We start from the raw sequence: 21,834 nt of genomic DNA, 5'->3' as shown, positions 1-21,834 counted from the left end.
TTTACCCAGCCCGCAAGATCATATCTTAAATAGAACTGGCCTGATGCTATGAGGTCTGTAGATTTCCTCCACTATAAAAATGTAAATTTAGCCTTGAAGATTAAAAAAAAAAGCCTTGTTGACTTATAAAAATCTGAAAAAGTGGAGAGTAGAAATAATTGGATAAAAAGTCAGGAATGAGGGAAAGAAATTAATTTGTGTTTTCATTTCATATTTTCATTTTGCATCCCAAGAATATGACTGAAACTTAGGATTTTGACTTATTTCATATTTTGACCCTTTAAAATCATAATTTTGACCTCTTTCACATATTATGAACTTTTAGATGCACAGTTTTTCATTTTAAATCAAACCTTGACCTTTAAACTCCTAACTTTGACTTTTAATCCCATGTTTTCAGTTTTTAAACTCCTAATCGAGAATTGTCTTGTGTTTTGGCCTTTGAGAGTCACAATGTTAAATTTTAGCTTTTGTTTTGACTTTTAAAACTCTTGATTTTGTATTTTATCTCATATCTTGACTTATAGAGTTGACTTTTTCCTCATTTATTTATTTAGCATTTATTTGACATGGACACACAATAACATTGATGCTGTGATATTTAATCATTTTGACTTTTTTTTTTTTCCAGAAATCTTAAAATCATTTATCATCATTGTTTAGTGTCCCCCAAACTCATTTCCTGTGAAAACACGGTTGCCAGTTTTTGGTTAAATCTTGACCCTGTTAAGCCCTCAGCTTAGACCTAAATTCAGATTTCGTCCCCTGCTGTGATTGAGTTTGACACCCCTGCTTTAACGCATTATTTGTTGGCAGGAGCAAAAGTCAGTTCAGAGCAACTTTCTAGTGTGACCTAGAAACTGAATTAATCTACTATTTTTCCTCTCTGTTTTTTCTGACCCACGTGTCAAATGGCAGTGCTTCGTTATTGGTCACTGCATCCAGTTAAACAACTTTCTTAAAGCCAAGAAATTAATAAATAAAACTGGCTCGCAGGCAATTGAGACCGTCAACTTCTGTAAAGTGTACAGCAGTGCCACGGCTTTCTTGCCTGTCATGGGTGTGACATCACATTAGTTATAAATAGAAAAGTGTTGGGAAAATATAAATATATCAAGTTATGTCCAATGTAATGTGTTTCTAATAGCATAGATAAATAATTTTCACAAGCCTTCATCAAACATTCTGTCCTAAGATCACATGATTCATGAGGTCAAGAGGAAATAGATGTATTTGACATTATTTAATACACATTCTACTGTTAAAAGGAATACAGGAATGACATTTATGATCATTTCAAATTGCTGGGTAGTGACTGAAGTGTAAACAAATACAGGTGAGTAATCAATTGAAATGTCCAAAGAGATGATGAGGTAACAAGAGACTTGATAATCAACACAAAGCAGTAGCACTGTCTCCGAACTGCAGCTGAACTGATATAAACTCTGTTGGATTAGACTGTGATCTAATAACACACTTCTGAACACGTTCCCATCAGTGGAGGCCCATGTCTTCTTTAAAAAAGTGCCAATGCTAGAAACCCTTACTAGGACAGCAGAGTCAGTTGTTTCCAACCTTTTTTGTAACTTTGTGACATTAACAAACGTGTTTATTTAAAGTAGACGTAGAGTCTTAGAGGCATGTGCCCTCCTAAACCCGATGTCTTCCGTTTGGAACCTGCTGAGTAACAATTAGGACAACGCTGCCTCAAGATAACCCAAACCACTTCCATCAGCGTCGTTTTAGCCCTTTGCACTGTTTTATCCATCTGTATCTGTCAAAGTGGTCATCATGTACACAGATCCTTTTCCTACAGCAGATACGTACATTCCCTGGTCCGCTTCTACAATGTTATGCTTTTGTTAAATTCGGATAAAGTAGCTAACAATGACTTGTTAACATTTTTTCTTGTTTACACTAACAATGGAATTCCTCCTCTCCCTTCTAGTAAAATCTATGCCATTGCTTTAGGTCCACAGATAGTGCAGCTCTTCGAGCTACGCTTTTTTGAGTTGAAGTAAAACCTTCACAGTTTTTAGTCTTGGACACTGATGTTATATCGTACAGCTGCTGGTCCTGAAAAATAACAGCAACTATGATTCCACAGAAAACCTGCTTGCCTGACTTGGGTCTCATAATATATGGCATCAGTTCTTTATTCAAGTTCAACAGTCCCTCCATCCTACGTGATGTACTCCTCGTCATCACTAGGTTCAGATTTGATGTGGTCTGGATGAAGAAGAGGGTAGTGTGGTGCTGTAGTCCTGGTACACACGTACCACTCCTTAATGTTAGACAAGTGAGGTAAGGCTGGGTTGACTGAGCGCTGGCTCCTCCGTGGGGTCCTGCCACTTTGATGTTTCTGGGACAGTTGACTTTTCAGGCCTGAAAGAGAAAGATCCAAAGGCATCGCCATCGGAGAAGAACTACGGAGCAGCAACTTATTGTCAACTTCACTGGCTGAGCTTAAATCCAAACTGTGGCTGGACAGAAGTGGAAAATTTATGTGTCTGTTGCCAAGAGCTGGAGAGAGTCGGTTAATCTTAAGGTCGAGGGGCTCGAGGAGAGCCTGATGAGGTTGTTGGAGTTGAAGAGGGACGGAGTCATAGGCGTCCTGGGGTTCAGAGGTAGGTGACAACTTGACATGAACCTTCATGTGTTTTCGCAAGGAGCTTGGGTGGGTGTAAGACTTGGTGCAGCCCAGAGCCTTGCAGTCGTACGGCTTCGACGCTGTGTGGACCTGTGAGTGCTTTTTCCGGTCACTGCTGTTGGCGAATCGCCGCTCGCAAAACTCACACTGGAATGGCTTCTCACCTGCAACACACACATCACACACACTATTATCAGAGACTTGAACAGGCCCCTAATTATGGATTCAGCTTAGAGAAAAAAAGCAAACTTTTTTCCACCTGTACATTCAGTAACTGTACCCTCTGTTCTCTATGGAGTTGCTGGGGCAAGAGAGGTGGGGTGCACCCTGGACTGACCATCAGTCGATCACAGGACTAATAAAGAGGCTGGAACTGAAGCATGTGTTTTAGACTGTGGAGGGAAACTAGAGAACCCAGAAGAGGCCACAAACTAGGACATAATCTGAACCACTTTGGAAAATAATCTAATTGAGATTTTCCCCCAATATTGCACTTTGATATGCCATTATTCCTTAAGTTTCTCATCTTATTTATTTTCCAACAAACAGAAGCAAAAAATCATTCTATAATACAACCCACACAAGATTAAGCAAGGGCTGAGCAGTTTTGAAAAAATGTAATTGTGATGATTTTGACTCAGATTGGAAATTGAATATGAATTGTTGTATTAAAGGGGGTGATCAAGGTTGTTATAGTTAACTAAAACTGACTAAATAACTAAAATTCAAAGATCATTTTAGTTAACTAAGACTAAATAAAAACTACGCTTTACCCAAAAACAAAACTAAAACTGCATAGTGCGCTTAACAAAACTAAAATAAAATGAAAATGGAGACAAAATATCCTTGGTTTTAGTCTTTGGCACAACCATACTGACTGGCACCGACACACAAGTCTGGAGAGTGTAAAACTGCCTGGTCTGATTGGGTAAGACTTCACACAGTGGTAGTTTTATGTCTGGAGTTGAATTCAAACACCATCATTTAATAAATGAATGATAAGTGAAGAGTAGCCTGTTTTAATATGTTTTTAAAAATGTATGACGCTCACTCAGCCCCGACATCTATCCGTAAAAAAATAAAACCAACACTAAAACTAATAAAAACTGAACTAAAACGAAGCATTTTTGCAAAAAAAAAACTAAACTAACAAACCAGGAGTCAAAACTGATAAAAACTAAACTGAAATCAAACACAGAAAGATAAAACTAAGTAAAAATAAAAACTAACGAAAAATCTAAAACTATTATAACCTTGGTGATAATTTTTGTAATATTTAATAAGAAAAAAGAAGACAGCAGGATTTTTTTGGTCAACTTAAAAAAAAAAACACACACTTTAATGACTTGCAACATCTCAGCTGCAAAAAAAAGTTTTAAGCTGGAATTTTGACTCAGATTTCAGGTTAGAGAAATTTTGCACCTTCTGTGATATGAAAACTGCAGCATGCTGGGATTACTAAATCCCAGACATCTAAATTGTGATTAATTGCTCAGCCATTCTAGGCGACCACACAATCTCCACACAGAGAGGCCTTTCTAATGGGAATTCAAACCAGCACTAGCGGCTCCACAGCACTTTGAACATTCTTTACAAACTGTTGCACAATACTTTTTCTAAATGAACCCAGACATGTTTGTGAGCTTGTTCAGATTAGAGATTTAAAAAACTAGTATTTTATACAAAATGTTTAGGACTCTTGTTTTTAAAACTTCTCCTTAACCTCCTGAGACCCTGCATGCACACATGAGGACGTTACATTTTTGGCTTTCCTACAACAAAGAAAACATTTCGGGTTAATTTTTGAGAAAATGTCCACTGAAGTTTCAGGGATTTGCTTGAAATGTTAGGAGAGTTTACTGTTTGGATATTTTGGGGAATCTGTTTGGAAAATATCAAGTATTTTCATGGAAATTTAGGGGATGATTTTGGGGGAAATTGCTTCTGTTAATATTTTTTTTTGAGAAATTTATTTTTAATTTTTGGGTAATTGGATTGGAACATTTAGGGGTAGGGGTTTTCCTATGGAATTTTTATGAAAACTTCAAGGAATTTCTTTGGATCTTTCCTTCATTGTCATTTCTTTTTGAGAATTTATCTGAATTTCTTTTTAAATTGACAAAGAAATTTTCAGGGGAATTTGCTTTGATATTTGAGGAATTTTCTGGGGAATTTTTATTGGAATGTTTAGGCTTTATGATAAAGATTTCCTGAGAGATTTGAGGAAAAAAACTTGAGTTACTTTCAGTGGGAAATGTTAGAAATAAATTCAAGGATTTTCACAAAAATGTGGGTACTTTATTCAAAATTTAATTTTTTTTTTATTTTGGAATGTAAAATTTCAAAGTTATTCCTGTTCAAAGACATGGCTGATGTTTTTACTCATACTAATCTAAAATAAATGGGAGAAAAGAAAAAATCCTTTCCAAAAAAGGAGCTCAGGTCTCAGGAGGATATCCATGGATTTCACAAAAGCCAGTCCGATCTTTATTGAGGAGTATGGATGGATGGATGCTTTATTAATCCAGAGGGAAATTTAGGTTCAAAGCATCAATATTACATGCAAAGGTTGTTGTAAAAACCTAGATATCAAAGACATTTGATTTAAGATCATGGCTTACAGTACTAAAGAATTTTTCCTTATTCCTTAAAAAAAAAAAAATCAAACATGAGTGCAACAGAGAGAGGGTAGGACCTGTATATGCAAATTCTGTGCAATAGGGCTATGTGCAATAATACTTAGACTTAAAAATATGCCAAGGGCAAATGTGCAATTTCCATAAGCACATTCACGTGCAATACATCAGCACTTCAGCTCTACAGCCCTTTCACTCACTTTAACTACAACCGTCACTTATTCCTGCTCAGTCCTACAGCTACATCCTGTATTGTTATATCTGGGCTTTTGTATTTGTACTGTTAATGTTTGGTCTCCTGATGTTGACTGATTTCATGTTGATTTTTTTTTTGTACACATTTAAAGTGGGCTGCACGGAGGCGCAGGGGTTAGTGCTGTTGCCTCACAGCAGAGGGGCTCCTGGTTCACTTCCTGGTCAGGGCCTAAATGTGCATGTGTGCGTTCTCTCCTGTGTGATATTCTTTCTGGGGGCCCAAATTTCCTAGCTACACCCCTGCTACCTTTTTTTATTAAATACCAGTTGTTTCCTATTTTTTGCCACTCATAACTGCTTTTTGCCCATTTTAGTCACTTTTCACTCATTTTTTGGCCACATTTTTACCACTTTTGGACCATTTTTTGCTACCTGTAACTCATTTTTTGTCACTTCTCACCCATTTTTGCTACTTTCTGACCGTATTTCCACCTTTCTTCCCCATTTTCACCCATTTCTGTTGCTTTTTGACCATTTTACCACCTTTAACTTATTGTTATTACTACTTCAAGCATTTTTTGCCACTTTTCACCAACTAGATTGTGGCTTTTACAAAGGTATTTTTCAACAATTTGGCCCTTTGGTTGAGTTGGGTTGAGTAACACTGTTCTAAAGCCAAAAAACAAATTACATCTTAGAAAATACTATAACAAAAATACAAATTAATTCTGTTAAGAATACAAATGATACTCAATGCTGCAAGGGAACCATTGGGCTGTGTAGATGTAGTGGATTTAACCATGTCATGTCAGCATTTTAGCTTTTTTCCTCCAGCTGTGGTGAGTTCAGGTGCTCACCCAAACTGGTTCAGAGTAGCTTATGCTCAAAGTTTAAAACGTGTATTGGCTGTGCTATCTTTTTATATCTATTATTTCCCCATATAGATTCTTTATCAGAAAGTAAAAATGCAAAAACTTCAGAGACCACTCCAAATTTTTCAGAAATCAGCATCTGATAAATGGAATTTAATCCATCCCGTCTGTTCTGTTTCAGCAAAGCTTCTTTTTTCTACATTTGTTTATCAAAAGGAAGATGGATGGCTCCAAAACTATGAAACAAAGTGGAAATGCTTGAATTTTACATCATCCAACTGTTATGAGCAAGACTAGCAGAGAGTGTGCCAAGAGACATAAAGATGAAATTCAGAATCAGGGTTATTCCACCAAATATTGATTTGTGAAACCTTCCTGAGTTAAAACTTCTACATTCTGCTGGGTTTAGAAATTATCATGGACTTGGTCTCTTTGTGTTATTCAAGGTCTAAAAAGCACTGCATTTTCTTTATCTTTCCCAGTTGTGATTTATGCGATTAAAAAGCCCAGTAGATAATATTTTTCCTGAAATGTTGTATAAAATAAGACAAAAATGTCAATTTTACTTAAACCCCAACAATGGGAGAACCACGTGGACAAAAAAGACAGTTTCTTTTTTGAGCTGTACATTAATAGTAACTTTTCTATATAGTTAAGTCAAACAGAGATATTAAACTATTACTGTGGTACAGTTTCACTTATTAAAGCAGGACCTGGAGTTATGCTGCTGTTTGAATTTCTCTTATCATATTTAAAGCAAAGGACTAAACTAAACAGCTGTCACTTTAGACTGTGTGCTTATGGTGCATTTTTGTTTTAAATGCCCCATTTCATGAACATGGATGTACTCAAGTGCTGAAGAATGCCAAGGTTAACATGTTTGTACCTCTTTTCATTCTGGGTCTTTTATATTTGCAGCCTATCATATCATATCTGAGACACACTTAAAACCTCTACCTAATCATCATGACCAATAAATTACTTTAAAACCTTTTGAATACAATCTGATAAATGATAAAAAAAAAATCCTCCAGTGGATTATCAGCTGCCAAAAACGCCTAATGCATCAATTTTCTTTCTTTTTTTCTTTTTTCAGAAGGTTAAATACAGTACTGTGCATAAGTGTTAGGCATGTTTGGGCTGAAGTTTGAGGCTGAAGTAAGGCGTGTAAAGGCGAGTACGCCCACCTGAGGGCCCCATCGGGTGAGAAGGAGGATTGACACAACCCAGGTCATGCTCTGGATGTCTTTGTACATTAGCAAGGGCATGGGAAAATAATCTGATGAAAACAAAACATAAACCACAACTTTAGGGCGGAGGTATGGGTAGATGTGGTGCTTAAACATAGCCTAGGGTACTGTTAGGGTGGGTAAAAAGGTTGCCACAACCCCCTGGTTGTCGTGTGTATGTTCTAAGCACCTGAAAACTGTTGGTGGTTGCTGGGCGTATTACCAGGGGTGCAAAGGCCCAGACAAAAGAAACGCTGTTAAGCTTGACTTTGGCTGCCGAGCAACAAGTGTACGTCAAATGTGTCGACACTGACTCTGGCCACCCTCCCTCCTCACTTCAGCCCGGGATGTTCCCGGGGAACATCAGGACCTGTGAAGAACCATTAGCGCTCTACTTGCCTAAAACTTTTGCACAGTACTGTAAATATTTCACTTCCAAAAAAGAGAACTTTCTGGCTAACATCCCTGCGGGGGCTGCTGCATCACTGCAAACAGTTTCTATATTAAACCAACATTTAATTTCTTAGTGACTGATGTAGTGAAGTCAGTTCTTTGGGTTTATTATTCTGTTACACATAGATCCTCCCCAGATCTTCAAAAAAGGTCTTTAAAACCCTTTAGAATATTTCGTACCTTAAGAATGCCCTCAAAGCAGACAGCTTTACCGTGTCACATCATATGACGAGCCTAAATTGCCACCCGTTATATCGTGAATGAACACGTAATTGTGCCAGATCGTAGCCATGGGCTAATTTCCATCTGTGGTCCTCAGCAGGTTGATGGTGTATATATAAACATGCACATCAAGCATGTACACAATAAAAATCCAAGTATACATAGCCAGACATACAAAATCAAACAACACCCAGGGACCAGACATCAACTGGGTGACTTGGTTTTAAAACCCAGTTCAGACCAAAGACCCAGGACGGGATGGGCTGAAACTTGCATCTTCTTGCGCTGCCACTCTGCAGCGCTCCAAAATCTGGTCAGTTCACACTGCTGCAACTCCAGGAGATTGTTCCAATGACTCTCACAGTGTCTTATTCTAAAGTTTTTTAAAGTTACTGCACAATAAAGCTGTCTCCACAACAGGACCAGTGCTGCACATTCAGTTTTGTCTACTGCGTAGCATTTATATCATACACAGGTGCAGGAGAGTGATGCATTCCAAAACCCCCCTCATCATCACCATCGTAGCGTGGCTGCGCAAATTCACATTTGCTAGCTCAATCTTGTTATCATAATGTATTTTAATTTTCCAGCCCTTTCCAGCCTACATCTCTTCATGTCTCACGTAGCTTACAAGCGCCATGCGTCCTGTTTACCCGTGCAGCTGATGGAGACGGGTGTGTGCTGAAATATTTGTGAGAAAGGTTGAAAAAAATATGGATGTAGTCATTTCCTTACTGAATATTCAACTTTGAACAGATATTGATCTGCATTCATAGCCATTCAAAATGTGATTTTCATTTTCTCTGTCACATTTGCCTGCTTTCAGTATCCTGCAGCCAGCTCTCTGTGAATTCACAGGCATCATTGTCAGAGGGATTGATTTAAGCTGTGATAGCCGTGTTCGGACAGTTGCAACTGCAACCAACGGCGCTCTAAAACAATCTTCTCGCCTCGTAGATCTTTGGTCTTAGCTGGGCTTGAAGGAATGACACTTGGTACCATATGTCACTAGGTACTGGATCAGCCAGTAGAAAAATCAGGCTGCAGTAGCTGGCTTTCAACCTGTAGAGGGCAGTCACTATGAGCATTTATAAGAAAATGTAGGATTTAAATACTTATCTGTTGAGTTGGACCTGAATTATTCAATAACACCACTAAAGGTCAAATTATAACTTTTAAGCTGAAAAAGTGGTCTGAGGGTTTAGAACTCTTCAGGTTTGAACTGTTGGGAGCTTTTTGTCTAAAAGGGGATTAAAACTAAAATTTGCATGACTTTTGAGCACTGATGAGTTTCATTACAAAACAGTCTTCCAGTAAATAATAACACTGCTCTCTGAAAAAGCGGACACAAAATTCTTTTTGTCAAGCAGGGATGTCCAAAATTTTTCCATTGAGGGCCGCATACAAAAATGTATAAGGATGGTGGGGCCACATTCATATGCCTCACCTAGAGGATAGTAAACTTGGTAAAACCAGTGTTATGATGGTTAAGATATGCTCAGTGATTAGGTATGCTTAAATGGATAGTTAATGGCTGACAAGGCAATTAGCCAATCATTGGTGCTGCTATTAGCTTTTGTAATCCATCAGGGTTTTAAAAACTATTGTTATTATTTTGGTTGCCAATATGTTTTTCATTTACAGTGTTCGTTTAGTCACAAAAAAACTCAATTCAATAAATTCTTCTAGTCATAATGTTTGTTGACAGAATTAGCATGGAAGCTCTGCCATGTGCTGAAAGCAAAGAGTTCAATACAGCCAAGCACAGGCTTACGGTCAGATGTTGGCCATATTTCGTTTTATTTCAAGTATTTGCTGCAGGCCAATCAAAAATGGCTTCCAGGTCACATTTGGCCCCCAGGCCACAGTTTTGACACCCCTGTTTTAAAGCATCAAATGTTTAACTTTTGTTTTGTAGACCCTTAAGTCCTGATCACTGTTGAGGTTGTAGTTTTGTGTCCAACCCATCTGCAGAAGCGCAGACTGCACCAGTTTTCTCTCCTAAAGGTAATTAAGAGGTTTTTGAACTCATTAAGTTTTACTTTACAAGTACATGTCAAAATACGAGACGATCATTTTTGGGTTCTCAAGTTGTGGTAAGATGGTATTGACCAATACAAACCTTGTAACACCACTGTGACCTTACATAAATCCAGCCCGAAGGAGAATATCATCTGCATTTACATTTGTTCATAATTAAGTTACAAAGCTTAGGGTGTTAATTTACTGATTCTGGTTGAATGTACTGGCAAGCTCAAATTAAAGTCACATCACTGTTTTTAGAACATTAAATCTGTCCAGCATACTGTTCTCTTCTACCCTGTAGGGCTGGGAAATTAATCGCAACTTGGATTAAATTGCAATATGACCTGCTGCAATTTACAAATCACAGAAGCTGCAACATTTCTTTGACTTAGAATGTGTTGAAATACCAGTGTAGTACATTCATTTTTTGCCGCAGAGATCTTATGCACATTATGCAAACATTCAAGTGTCATGTTTTTTGTAATGATTTACAAAAATCTTTTTTTGTGTTTTTTGTATGTTTTTCTTTATCAAACGAGTGACATAAATAATATCCTTGATAACAAATATACAAAATGAGCAAAAATAATTGCATCTACATATTTTTAATAGTTCTGCTGCAGCTCATTCTAATATCAATGTAGATTGGCTTTAATTCAACAGTCATACCCCCAGCCACGATCAGCTGATACCAAATTGCCTCCCAGCTCCCACAGCCAATCACAGCTCTTTCTCTCAACACAGTGGTCCATTTAAATATGACATACTTCTTACAAATCCCTGCTTACATCAGTCCTGATGCACCATGCTGCTACTGCTGGCAAAACTTTACCTCCTCCACCCCAGCCGCCTCCTATATAGCTTAAAGCTTGTTGCTCCCTCCAGTGTTAATTTCGTTGACTAAAACTATTTGTCAACAGCCTTTTTTCATGACAAAAACTAGACTAAAACTAACAAAAATAGATCTGTGATGACTAAAACTGACAAAAAGTAAGTTTAGTTTCCATCAAGATGACTAAAACTAGACTAAAATGTAATGTAGTTTTCGTCTGACTTTCAAAATCCATGATATTCTCCACTGTGGATAAATCTTAAAAAAGAATGCATCTGTAGCTATTCTGCCTCTCAGCTGTAGAAAGCAGGGACCCCAGACGTGACATTGTTAAAAAAATAATAATAATAATTAAATTGTGGCCACAATTTAGCTATAACATGCGGACGAAATACTAATTCATTGCCACAAAATACCAATTTGTGGCCACGATGTAAGAATAATGTGTGCACAAAATACTAATTAATAATATTAATATCACTCCTGGACAGCTGGGTATGAAAAATTGGGCGCACCTTCTCTAAGTCAGGAGCAGCAGAGGAGCTAAAGCTATACGATGGACAGAGATAGTTTGATTTAATTTTATTTTAGGCATTCATTCCCAGCCTAAAATAAAATTCAATCATACTTTCCTTGTTCATCGTGTAGCTTCAGCCCCTCAATTGCCTCTACCTTAGACCTTAGAGCAGTGGTTCTCAACCTTCAGGTCAGGGCCCCATTTGGGGTCGTGAGCCACTAAGAGGGGGTCACCAGATGCCTTAAAAAAACTAAGAATATTTTTAAAAACTACTCTGTTGCCCCTTTACACCAATTTTACCAAATTTTAGTACATTTTCATCACTTTTTAACACAAATTTTGTCAATTTTAGTGCATTTTTGCCACTTAAGATCTATTTGTCAATTTTATACCTTTTCCACCACATTGTTCTGCCTGTTTTTGTCACTTCTAAACCATTCTGCATATTGTTGCCTCATTATTGCCCTACTAACCACTTTTTGCACCCCTGTTTGCCCATGTTAACCACAGTTATCCCATTTTTGCCAGTTTATATCAATTTTTCATCCTAGTCCACCCACTTTTTGCCAATTTAATCCAGTTTTGGTTATTTTTTGCCATTTTCATCTAATTTTTGCCACTTTTAACCCATTTATGTTATTTAAAAATCCAATTTCAACACCTTTCCCACCTTTTTCCACCATTATTAACTAATTTAAGCAAATTTCACCTACTTTAAATATTTTTTTTAACAAAATGTATATTCATTTTAAGCAGGCTACCACACAAATAAACAGAAAGAGATATTTTTTCTTTGATAAGAGTGGTTATTATTTATGTCAAATATAAAATGTGATTTTCAGAGCTTAACTTCACACTGGCCCATGATTTTGCTGACCTCCATGGGCCCCCGGTTTGGCAGGGTCCCAGGAACCTACCCTCTTATCCTTTCCCAATGGGTGGCCTCAGGGGTCCTGGGTCTCTAGCACCTATATTTTAGGGGTCGCGGGCGGAAAAGGTTGAGAACCACTGCCTTAGAGAAGGTGCACTCGATTTGCTTACCCAGCTGTCCAGGAATGATATCAATATTATTAATTAGTATTTCCTGCGCACATTATACCTACTTCGTGGCCACAAATTAGTATTTCGTGCACCTGTTATACTTATGTCGTGGCCATAAATTTGTATTCTGTGGCCATGAATTAGTATTTCATGCGCACATTATAACTATATTGTGGACACAATTTAAATATATAAAATGAGGAACCCAAAAATAATTGCACATTAAATCGCAATTAGATTATGTTTGCAAATCGTTCAGCGCTACTTCCCTGTATAATAAAAGAGGGATTTCCCTACTTAAACATCTATAATCTGATGTTAAAACAGGGATTGTCTATAATCTGGCAGCCTATTATTAATGACTTAATTGTTGTGCATGGGTTATTATTACTACTAAAATGTAGTAGCAGCTGAGTCTAGGTAAAACTAGACTGCTGCTGTTAAACTTTATGTTCTTAGAATAAAAATGATAATCACAGCCATGGCTTATGACTTGGCCTACATTATACATGCTGCTGTTACTCCTTCCTCTCATCATCCTGCTGCTTCTGGTCACCTTGTATGGCTTCTGAGCAACAGTTTCAACCCGCGACTCCTACAGGAACCAAGGGAGCACTGAAGAGTCCACATGAATTGGAACTGGACTGTGCTTTCGTAAACATGGAGGGGATTCCTAACCGACTGTGAACAATTTGTGTTAACCTCTTTATCCACCGTCTCTGTCCGGAGGCGGCTGTCCTGACAGATGACAACGGTTTAGAGACTACAGCCTAATGTAGCTGAGGGTCTGGTCTGAATCAGAGAATCATCATACTCTACCAGTGTGCGTGCGTGTGTGGATCTTGAGGTTCTCAGAGCGAGCGAACATCTTGCCGCAGTTGGGAAATGCGCATGAAAAAGGCTTCTCCCCGGTGTGCACGCGAATGTGGTTGATTAGTTTGTATTTGGCTTTGAATGCCTTCCCGCCGCGCATACACTCATCCCACATGCAGACATGACTGAGGGTCTCGATCCCCGTCGCTACATGCTCGGTGGTGACGTGGTCCACCAGCTCGTGCATTGAGCTGAAAGTTTGGTCGCAGACGGATGTCGATGTCCGCCCAAGCCTCTGTCTCGAAGTTCGGTCAATCCATTTACATACTAGCTCTGTTTTCACGGTAGGGCCTTTTGTGAAATCCAGCAGGCCGTCCATCCCACCGCCCGGACCCATTTCAGCAGAGGCGGAGATACTGGGAGCTCTCTGCTGGGGTGGCGAGGCGATGCTGGAAGCTCCGGAGTTGTTGTTCCCCAACGGAGAGACGAGGCCATTGTGCCTAGCCACTACAGCCGTCCGCTTCATGCTCAGCACGGCGGGCTTCCCCGCTCCTGTTGCCAGCTAAGATCCTCTCTTCCACGGAAAATGAGTTAAATCCAACAGGCGAAGCGTACGCCGTTTCCGTGCTCCCTTCCTGTTTTATTTGGCGAGGGCAAGGCGCATGCGGCAGTGTCTTTACCCCCCGCTGCTCGGTGTTAGATCCCGAGAGCCTCCATGCTTTTATTTACCGTGCGACTGTGAATGGAGGTTAACAGAGTCGAAGGAATACAGCCGGCCGCGTCCCAACACTACGTAGCGGCGCCCCTGTCTCCTTGCCTCCTTGGTCCCTTTCCTCGTCCCGTTATTGTAAAACACATCCGTAAACGGACTCCTGATGAATGCTTATTAATGCTATCATGTTGAATGACCAGACTGAAAAAATAAATGCACATTATTATCATGTAAAAAAATAACACAAATAGAATTCATTAGAAACTAAGGACGATACGGAGCCCCAGACATGACATGGTCCAAAAAAAAGATTAAATTGTAGGCACAATATAGCAATAACATGCACATGAAATACTAATTCATGACCACAAAACACTAATTTGTAGCCAGGAAATACTAAATTGTGAGCCAAAAAGTACAAAATTATGGCCACAAATTACAAATTCATGGCTACGAAATACTAAATTGTGGCCACAAAGTACTAATTTGTGGCCAAGAAATACTATTTGTGGTCTCAAAATTCTAATTTATGGCCCAAAATACCATAATGTGGCCAAAACATACTAATTCATGGCCACAAAACACTAATTTGTAGCCGGGAAATACTCATTTGTGTCTAAACATACTGAATTGTGGCCACAAAATACGTATTCATGGCCACGAAATATTAAATCATGGACACAAAGTACTTATTCGTGGCCACCAAATACTATTTGTGGCCACAAAATACCAATTCATGGTGGCGAAATAAGCCGGCCTGGTTTGTTACCTGATTCAAACAGCCTATGTTTTGGAAAATATTGCAGACTCTGCCTGTCTGGTTAATAGTTGGTTTAGAGCAGAGCGGGTAGCATCTAACTGTTTACTAACAAGCTTGGATGGACAGCCCCTAAACTCCTTCTCCAACTCCTTAATTTTTCCCTCTAATTCTAATTGAGTTTTAAGGGCTTTTCTCTTTTGTGCTGATGTGTATGAAATAATAGCACCCCGAAGGTAAGCCTTTGCTGCTTCCCATAGTGTTGTAGGGCAAATTACAGGTGATTTATTCTCTGAGATAAACTGTTTCAATTCTTTACTAATGTATTCCACAAAGACAGGGCTACTTAAAAGAGAAGGGTTCAAACGCCAATATCTATGAGAAGGATCTTTATATGGAGGAGTGATAGTCACACTGATAGGGGCATGGTCAGATAGAGTCTGACTTCCTATGGTACAATCTTCAATTCTATTGAGGAACATTCTAGAGGAAAGGAAGAAATCTATTCTGGAGAAGGTCTGGTGAGGTTTAGAAAAGAAACTGTAATTGCACCCTGTTGGATTAAGAATCCTCCAAGCATCATGCAGGTCCAAATCAGAACAAAACTCAGCTAATCTGAAGCTTTTACGAGAAGGAGAAGGCCTTGATGGGGATTGGTCGACAGTAGGATCAGGGCTACAATTAAAGTCACCGCCAATTAAACAATTTGCAATTGAAAAACCGGATACATCTGCCAAAAGTTTAGGAAAAGAAAGCACTTTCGTAGATATTGGGGGCATATATACAACCCAATAAAATGTGCTCTCCATAGATATAGCCTGAAATAAGTTTGTAACGTCCTTCCTCGTCACTTATCGTCTTATCTAAAGTAAACGGAAGGCTGTGATGTATGAGAATAGCAACATCCCGACTGTTGGATTTGAAAGAGGAATAGAAAACCTGTCCCATCCAGCTCCTGCGTAACTTAGCATGCTCCTGGTCAGATAAGTGGGTCTCCTGCAGAAAGGCAATTTGGCATTTCTCTTTCTTTAAAAATGATAAAATCTTTTGACGCTTGATGACATGGTTCAAACCCTTAACGTTAAGCGAGATAATTTTGAGCTCACTCATATGATTATCCTCTTGGCAAAATAAAACTTCAAAAGTGAAATTGGCAGAGGGCAATAACAACCCTGGTTGCAAGCTGGATGAGGCATAGATTTATATGAGCGAGAGGACGATGCACCACACAAGAAAATTAATTTGATTAAAAAAAAGCAATAGAAAAAGGTAAATAAGCGGTTATCCTCAGAAAAGGAGCCTAATGATTGAAACCCACTGAGAACCATTCCCAGAACAAAGAACAAACAACAGTCCCACATAATGAATGTTTTTGGGTGAGTGACGCTAAGAAGTAACCTTCCACCACGCCAGGAGGGAGACCCAGATCCCATATCAACCTAAAAGATCCAAATCAACCTCTGTCACCCTCCCGTCAGCCCCCCAAACAAAATAACATTAAAACATACTAGTAAAAAAATCAGTTTTGCTCCCTTAGAGGGTAAGAAATATTAACCCTAAATTGAGATATAGTACCAGAGGTGTAGGTATTAGACAATATACCACTAAAAATCCAATCAAAGTGGTAATAATAATGAAAGAACACCAAAGATGGCTTTTTGTATTACTGAACAGAAATCAAACGAAACATTTTCAAGACATATAAATGCCCTTAATGACACATTCTAGTTAAAGAACATTAGTAAATTAAAAATAGCACTTGTGAAAGACACTGATCCTGATAGAAACGAAATGAATAAAGAAAAATAAGCATTCTTCTCTCCACATGGGATCATCAGTTGAATAAATCAAGGAGCTTATTAACATCATGGTATAGCAACAGTTTGTTGAAAGTAAGATTGCCTAGGCGCCTAAATTGGTTCATTTGTTTCTGTACATCCTTAACTTATGAAGACGAAAAGGAGATATAAAACAGTGGCGAGGGGGTTGTACCTTCTAGAGTTTTTCATTTGTCCCAGTCCTTCACAAACTCCCAGGCTGTACGTGGACACTTGAAGGTGTACTCCTGATTGTCATGAGTAAAGCACAGGCTGGCTGGGAAGCGCATCTGAAAGCGGACCCCACGCGCGATGAGCTGCTGGCAGACATCGTTGAACTCATGGCGGGTTTGTCGCACCTGGGCGGAGACGTCCTGGCGGATAAATATCTGGTGTCTGTTGTGTTGGATTTTGCCCTTTTCCTGCTGCCATGATCCTCTGCTTGTCTGAGAAGTTGTGCAGTTTGATTATCACTGGTCTTGAATATTTCTCTTTAAACGGGCCAAAAGACCGGTGTGCTCTGTCGATTTTAACTGTCCCATGTTTGGTTTGCAGCTCTAACAGGCTGGGAAAATACGACTCAAAGAATTTAACAGCTCGCTGTGAGAGAATGTTTACCTCTTTTTCAAGAGCGGCTATCTTGGTTGACAGCGAGGCAACGTTGTCCTCGGCATCTGAAATATGTGTTTCTGCTTCGGTTATGCACCTCGTATTATCTTCGATGCGGCTGTTCATCCCTTCCAGAGTCAGGTAGAGCTCAGTAAACTTCAGGTCCATCAGGGTGCTGATTTTCTGCGTTACGTCCTGTGCGAGGCGCGTAGCTATGTCCTCCTCCTTGCAGGTGGCAGCGTCGTGTTGGCTAGCTGTAGCCTCCATGCTAGTGGACTGGAGCTATCTCAGCTCTGAGTGAGTTCTGGTCAGAGTATCACGCTGATTCAGGGTTGACTCGGAAGCAGACATATTCACATGTGGATAGCCAGCATTAATAAGTCGAAGTTGGAGCAAAAGTTGGTTGAATAAGGTAAATTGTTCCAGGTGGCGACGGGAGATAGGCGAAAATGTGCCTCCTACGCTGACCCCCTTTTCTAAAGGTCTTGATATCACTGTAACTGAAATAATTGACTTTGCAATTTATGATCATTATTGCCTATTTTTAACCTTGCAAAGCAGATGGATACGCCAGTTTCCGTGTTTCTCACTGGCGAATCCGTCTTGCAAAGCTCCCATCTGAACCATTTGGGCCCGGTTAGAAAGTGACAGGACCAATCAGCGATGAGGGGCAGCACTCTCAGGCCACCACAGTACCCCCCTCTAAACGAACGCCTCCTGGCGTCTTGCCGGGCTTGTTTGGGTGCGCAGCATAGAAGTCCGTAATGAGGCTGTCATCCAAGTTGAGCTTCTGTGAGATCCAAGACCTCTCCTCAGGGCCATAACCTTTCTAGTCCACCAAGAAATGGAAACCTCATCCTCAGGATCGCACGTCCAAGATCTTGGAGACCGTGAAGGCAGGATTATCGTCGATGATCCAGGGGGGCAGAAGGGTGATGGCAGGAGGGCTCAGGTCGCTGGTTCTGACCGGCATCATAAGAGACACGTGTAAGGTGGGATGAATTTTCATGGAGTCCGAGAGCTTGAGTCTCACAGCAGAGGGATTAATAATTTTCGTGATTTCAAATGGACCAATGTAAAGAGGAGAAAGCTTATGTGACTCCGTTTTGAGGGGCAGGTCACATGACGACAACCACACCATCTGCCCCGGGCAGCAGTCCAGGGTTTTGAGAGCGATGAGCGTCTGCCAGCCTTTTTTTCTTTTCCGCCATAAAGGCCGCTCTGGCTGTTCTCCACACCTCCCTCATCCTCCACAACAGTTCTTGGACAGAGGGGACGGCCACAGAGTGCTCCTGCTCAGGGAACAATGGGGGTTGAAATCCGTAACAGCACATGAATGGGGACATACCCTTGGCTGAACAGGTGAGGGAGTTGTGAGCATATTCGACCCAGGGAAGATGCATGCTCCCTGTGACGGGATGATGGGCTGCCACACAGCGCAGCGCTGCCTCAAGGCTTTGATTGGCGCACTCCGTCTTGCTGTTTGTCTGTGGATGATACCCCGAGGAGAGGCTGACTGTTTCGCCCAGAGCCTTGCAGAACTCTTGCCAAACCCGAGAGGTAAAATGAGGTAAACTGTAACCCAGAAATCTTACAGAGGGGGTGTGGAAATCGCACTTTTCAGGTTTAACATATAGTCGATTTTCCAGGAGCCTTTGCAGGATGAGACGGACATGTTGCTTATGTTCCTCCATGGAACGGGAGAAGATGAGGATGTCGTCTAGATAAACAAACAAAAACCGGTTCAGCATGTTTCTGAGGACGTCGTTAATAAGGGCTTGGAAGACTGCGGGGGCCTTGGTGAGTCCAAATGGCATGATTAGATACTCAAAATGACCAAGGGGTGTGTTAAAGGCCATCTTCCACACATCCCCCTCCTTTATTCTTATGAGGTGGTAGGCGAAGGTCCAGTTTGGTTAATACCTGGGCCGAGCAGAGGGGTTCAAATGATGGGTCAATGAGAAGGAGAGAGTACTTGATTTTGATGTTTATATCATTCAGGCCTCTGAAATCAATGCAGGGTCTCAGGGAGGAGTCTTTCTTTTTGACGAAGAAGAATCCAGCACCAAGGGGGGAGGAAGAGGGACGAATGAGACCTGAAGCTAGAGAATCCTTGATATAAGATTATAGAGACGGCTACTGGGGAGAGGAGCACCAGGAAGAAGATCTATGGCGCAGTCATAGGGTCGATGAGGAGGGAGAGAGAGCGCTAGCTTTTTAATGAAGACAGGAGCGAGATCATGGTATTCAGGGGGCACAGTGGAGAGATCTGGAGGAGAAGGCGTGACCACAGGACGAAGAGAGAAGGAGTTGGCTGAGTGAAGGCAGTGGGAGTGACAGTGAATGCTCCAATTGGCTATGGAGGTGGTTTTCCAATTGATCTGTGGATTATGGAGTTGCAGCCAAGGGAGACCTAGCACTAAAGGCGAGAGAGGTGAAGGGATGACGTAGAGCTGGATGTCTTCTCTGTGATTACCAGAGATGATGAGAGTTAGGGGAGCAGTGCGCTGAGTAACTTGAGCTATTAACCTTCTAAAGAGGTGACGTCTTTGGGTGTAGGAAGAGGTTCCAGTGGCAGGTGGAGCTGTTTGACTAGCTCATCTTGAATAAAGTTATCATCAGCACCAGAGTCTATGAGTACCTTAAGGGGTAGGGAGTCCTTCTCCCAGAGAATACAGGCAGGAACTGAGATCCGTGAAGGAGGACTGGGGGATGAAGAGGTCTGGCTCACCAGTGTGCCCTCTATTTCTATAGAGAAATCTGTGACTGACTGGGAACCTCGAGAGAGGAAGAAAAGGCATTTGGCGGCTGCCTGACCCTGAAGGGGATGATCAAAAACTCTGCACAACTCGTTAGAAAACTCAGAAAAAGAAGCTAAGACTGGGGATCCCTGCTCCCACACAGCTGTCACCCATTTAGCTGCCTTACCCCCCTCAATAAATTAATAACGTAAGCTATCTTAGCTCTGTCTAAGGGATAACTAGAGGGTTGCTGGTCAAAAACTAGAGAACAATGTAACAAAAAACCACTGGCATTACCTATCTCCCTGAGAATGGTTTCGGTGGGGGGCGAAGGGTTCCCGGTGAGGGTGGGGGGTTGTGAGGGAGTTGATGGTGCAGACTGAGGTGCAGTGCTCAGGTGGGAATCTTCACCAGTTGCGCTGTTGGACGGGTTGAGGGGATAGAGCTTCTCTGAGATGTTGGAGACCTGAGTGCTGAGTGTTTGGAGAGTTTCCTTTATTCTTTGTAACATTCCTTCATGTTGTACTAACCTGATTCCTTGACGATTGATGGCTGTTTTGATGGGATCCGGATCCGCTGGGTCCATGTTGGCCAGAGAATTCTGTAGTGTGGTGGTGTGTAGGACCCAAAAGGCAGAACCAGACTTGACCAAGTTTTAACAGATTTATTTGTTGACAAAATCTTATCCACAGTGAGGGGAGGGAATCCAGTGAGGGGGGAATAGTGAAGGCTTCAGAGTGAGGGTGCTGAGGCTGGCTGTGGTGAGGCAAATGAGAGAGGCACTGGAAGAGAAGAACAAAAGGCAGGGTTAGAAGTGAGGTCACAAAACACTGGAGACAATGTTCACAAGAAATTTCACTAGAGTTTAGAGAGCCGAGGACCAGTGTTACCACAAGGAGTAGCTGGCAATTCTCTGGCCCTGAGGAGAGTCTCTGCAGGCTTCTTCAAGGGAGCTTGATTATACATCAGTGTGTGTCCAATCATCCTCAGCACCACGGGGGGAGGGGAGACGCCTCAGAGAAAACACAGTGAAGTTAGCCAGTCACATCAAACAGGAACCGGAAATGCCAAAATAAAACAAGAATCAAAGAAACCACCACACTTCATGTGTTGCCATTTTATTATCTATAGAGTAATTGACTTGTAAAGTGACTGGAGTGTCTTTGCCATTTCATCCTTTAGTGTGACAGAAACACAGGACTTTGACTTTCATTCATTACTTAATGATCTTAGAGGCATATGTTCTGTTTTATATATATATATATATATATGTATATATCAATGAGCCTTTCTTTTGTCTTAGAATCATCCTGCAGAGGTTTGTAGTCAACGCTGACCTTCACACTACTTCATAGAGATTAGGTGATAACGAGGAGACAGGGTGGGGGTACCTCTTCCAGGCTTTTACCATGGCCTTCTGGGTCTCAGGTGATCAATATAAAGCTACCTGACAGGAGCAGGGGACACAGTCAGAGAGTCACACAGGAGCAACACAGTGAACAACGTACACTCAGCTGCTGTCAGAGCTTCATTCATTCATTCATTCACTCAGCTGCAGACATGTGGAAGGACAACAGCAACGGTAAGACTTCTTTGACAAAATAAACAGAGAAAAGTTAAAAGAGCAAACTTTTTCATTCGATTTCTGCAAAAGTTTTGAAAGTATATTGCATGAAGCTGACACAAAGGTGGGCTTACAGGTATGTATTTTAG

General features: G+C 40.7%; 1 protein-coding gene across 1 annotated transcript; it reads right to left on the bottom strand.

Moving 5' to 3' along the window:
- Positions 1-1,228: 1,228 nt before the first annotated feature.
- Positions 1,229-14,227, bottom strand: LOC121510596 (zinc finger protein ZIC 4-like). Its single transcript, XM_041788687.1, has 2 exons — positions 13,492-14,227; positions 1,229-2,814 (listed from the first exon to the last, which is right to left on the bottom strand). The coding sequence occupies exons 1-2, from the start codon at positions 14,009-14,011 to the stop codon at positions 2,183-2,185; spliced, it is 1,152 nt and encodes a 383-aa protein (XP_041644621.1). The 5' UTR covers positions 14,012-14,227; the 3' UTR covers positions 1,229-2,182.
- Between the last annotated feature and the right edge of the window lie 7,607 nt (positions 14,228-21,834).

This window comes from Cheilinus undulatus, linkage group 6 (assembly GCF_018320785.1).
Source record: "Cheilinus undulatus linkage group 6, ASM1832078v1, whole genome shotgun sequence".
Classification (NCBI taxonomy): domain Eukaryota; kingdom Metazoa; phylum Chordata; class Actinopteri; order Labriformes; family Labridae; genus Cheilinus; species Cheilinus undulatus.
Note: the sequence above shows the minus strand (reverse complement) of the source record. Positions and strands in the feature narration are given on the sequence as shown.

What these genes read in the sequence shown, in the direction of transcription:
- LOC121510596 (XM_041788687.1), bottom strand. Translation starts at nt 14,011, where the DNA reads ATGAAGCGGACGGCTGTAGTGGCTAGGCACAATGGCCTCGTCTCTCCG. An exon ending in CCACACACGCACGCACACTG is followed by an intron (nt 2,815 to 13,491) that starts GTAGAGTATGAT and finishes TGTGTGTTGCAG; the next exon opens with GTGAGAAGCCATTCCAGTGT.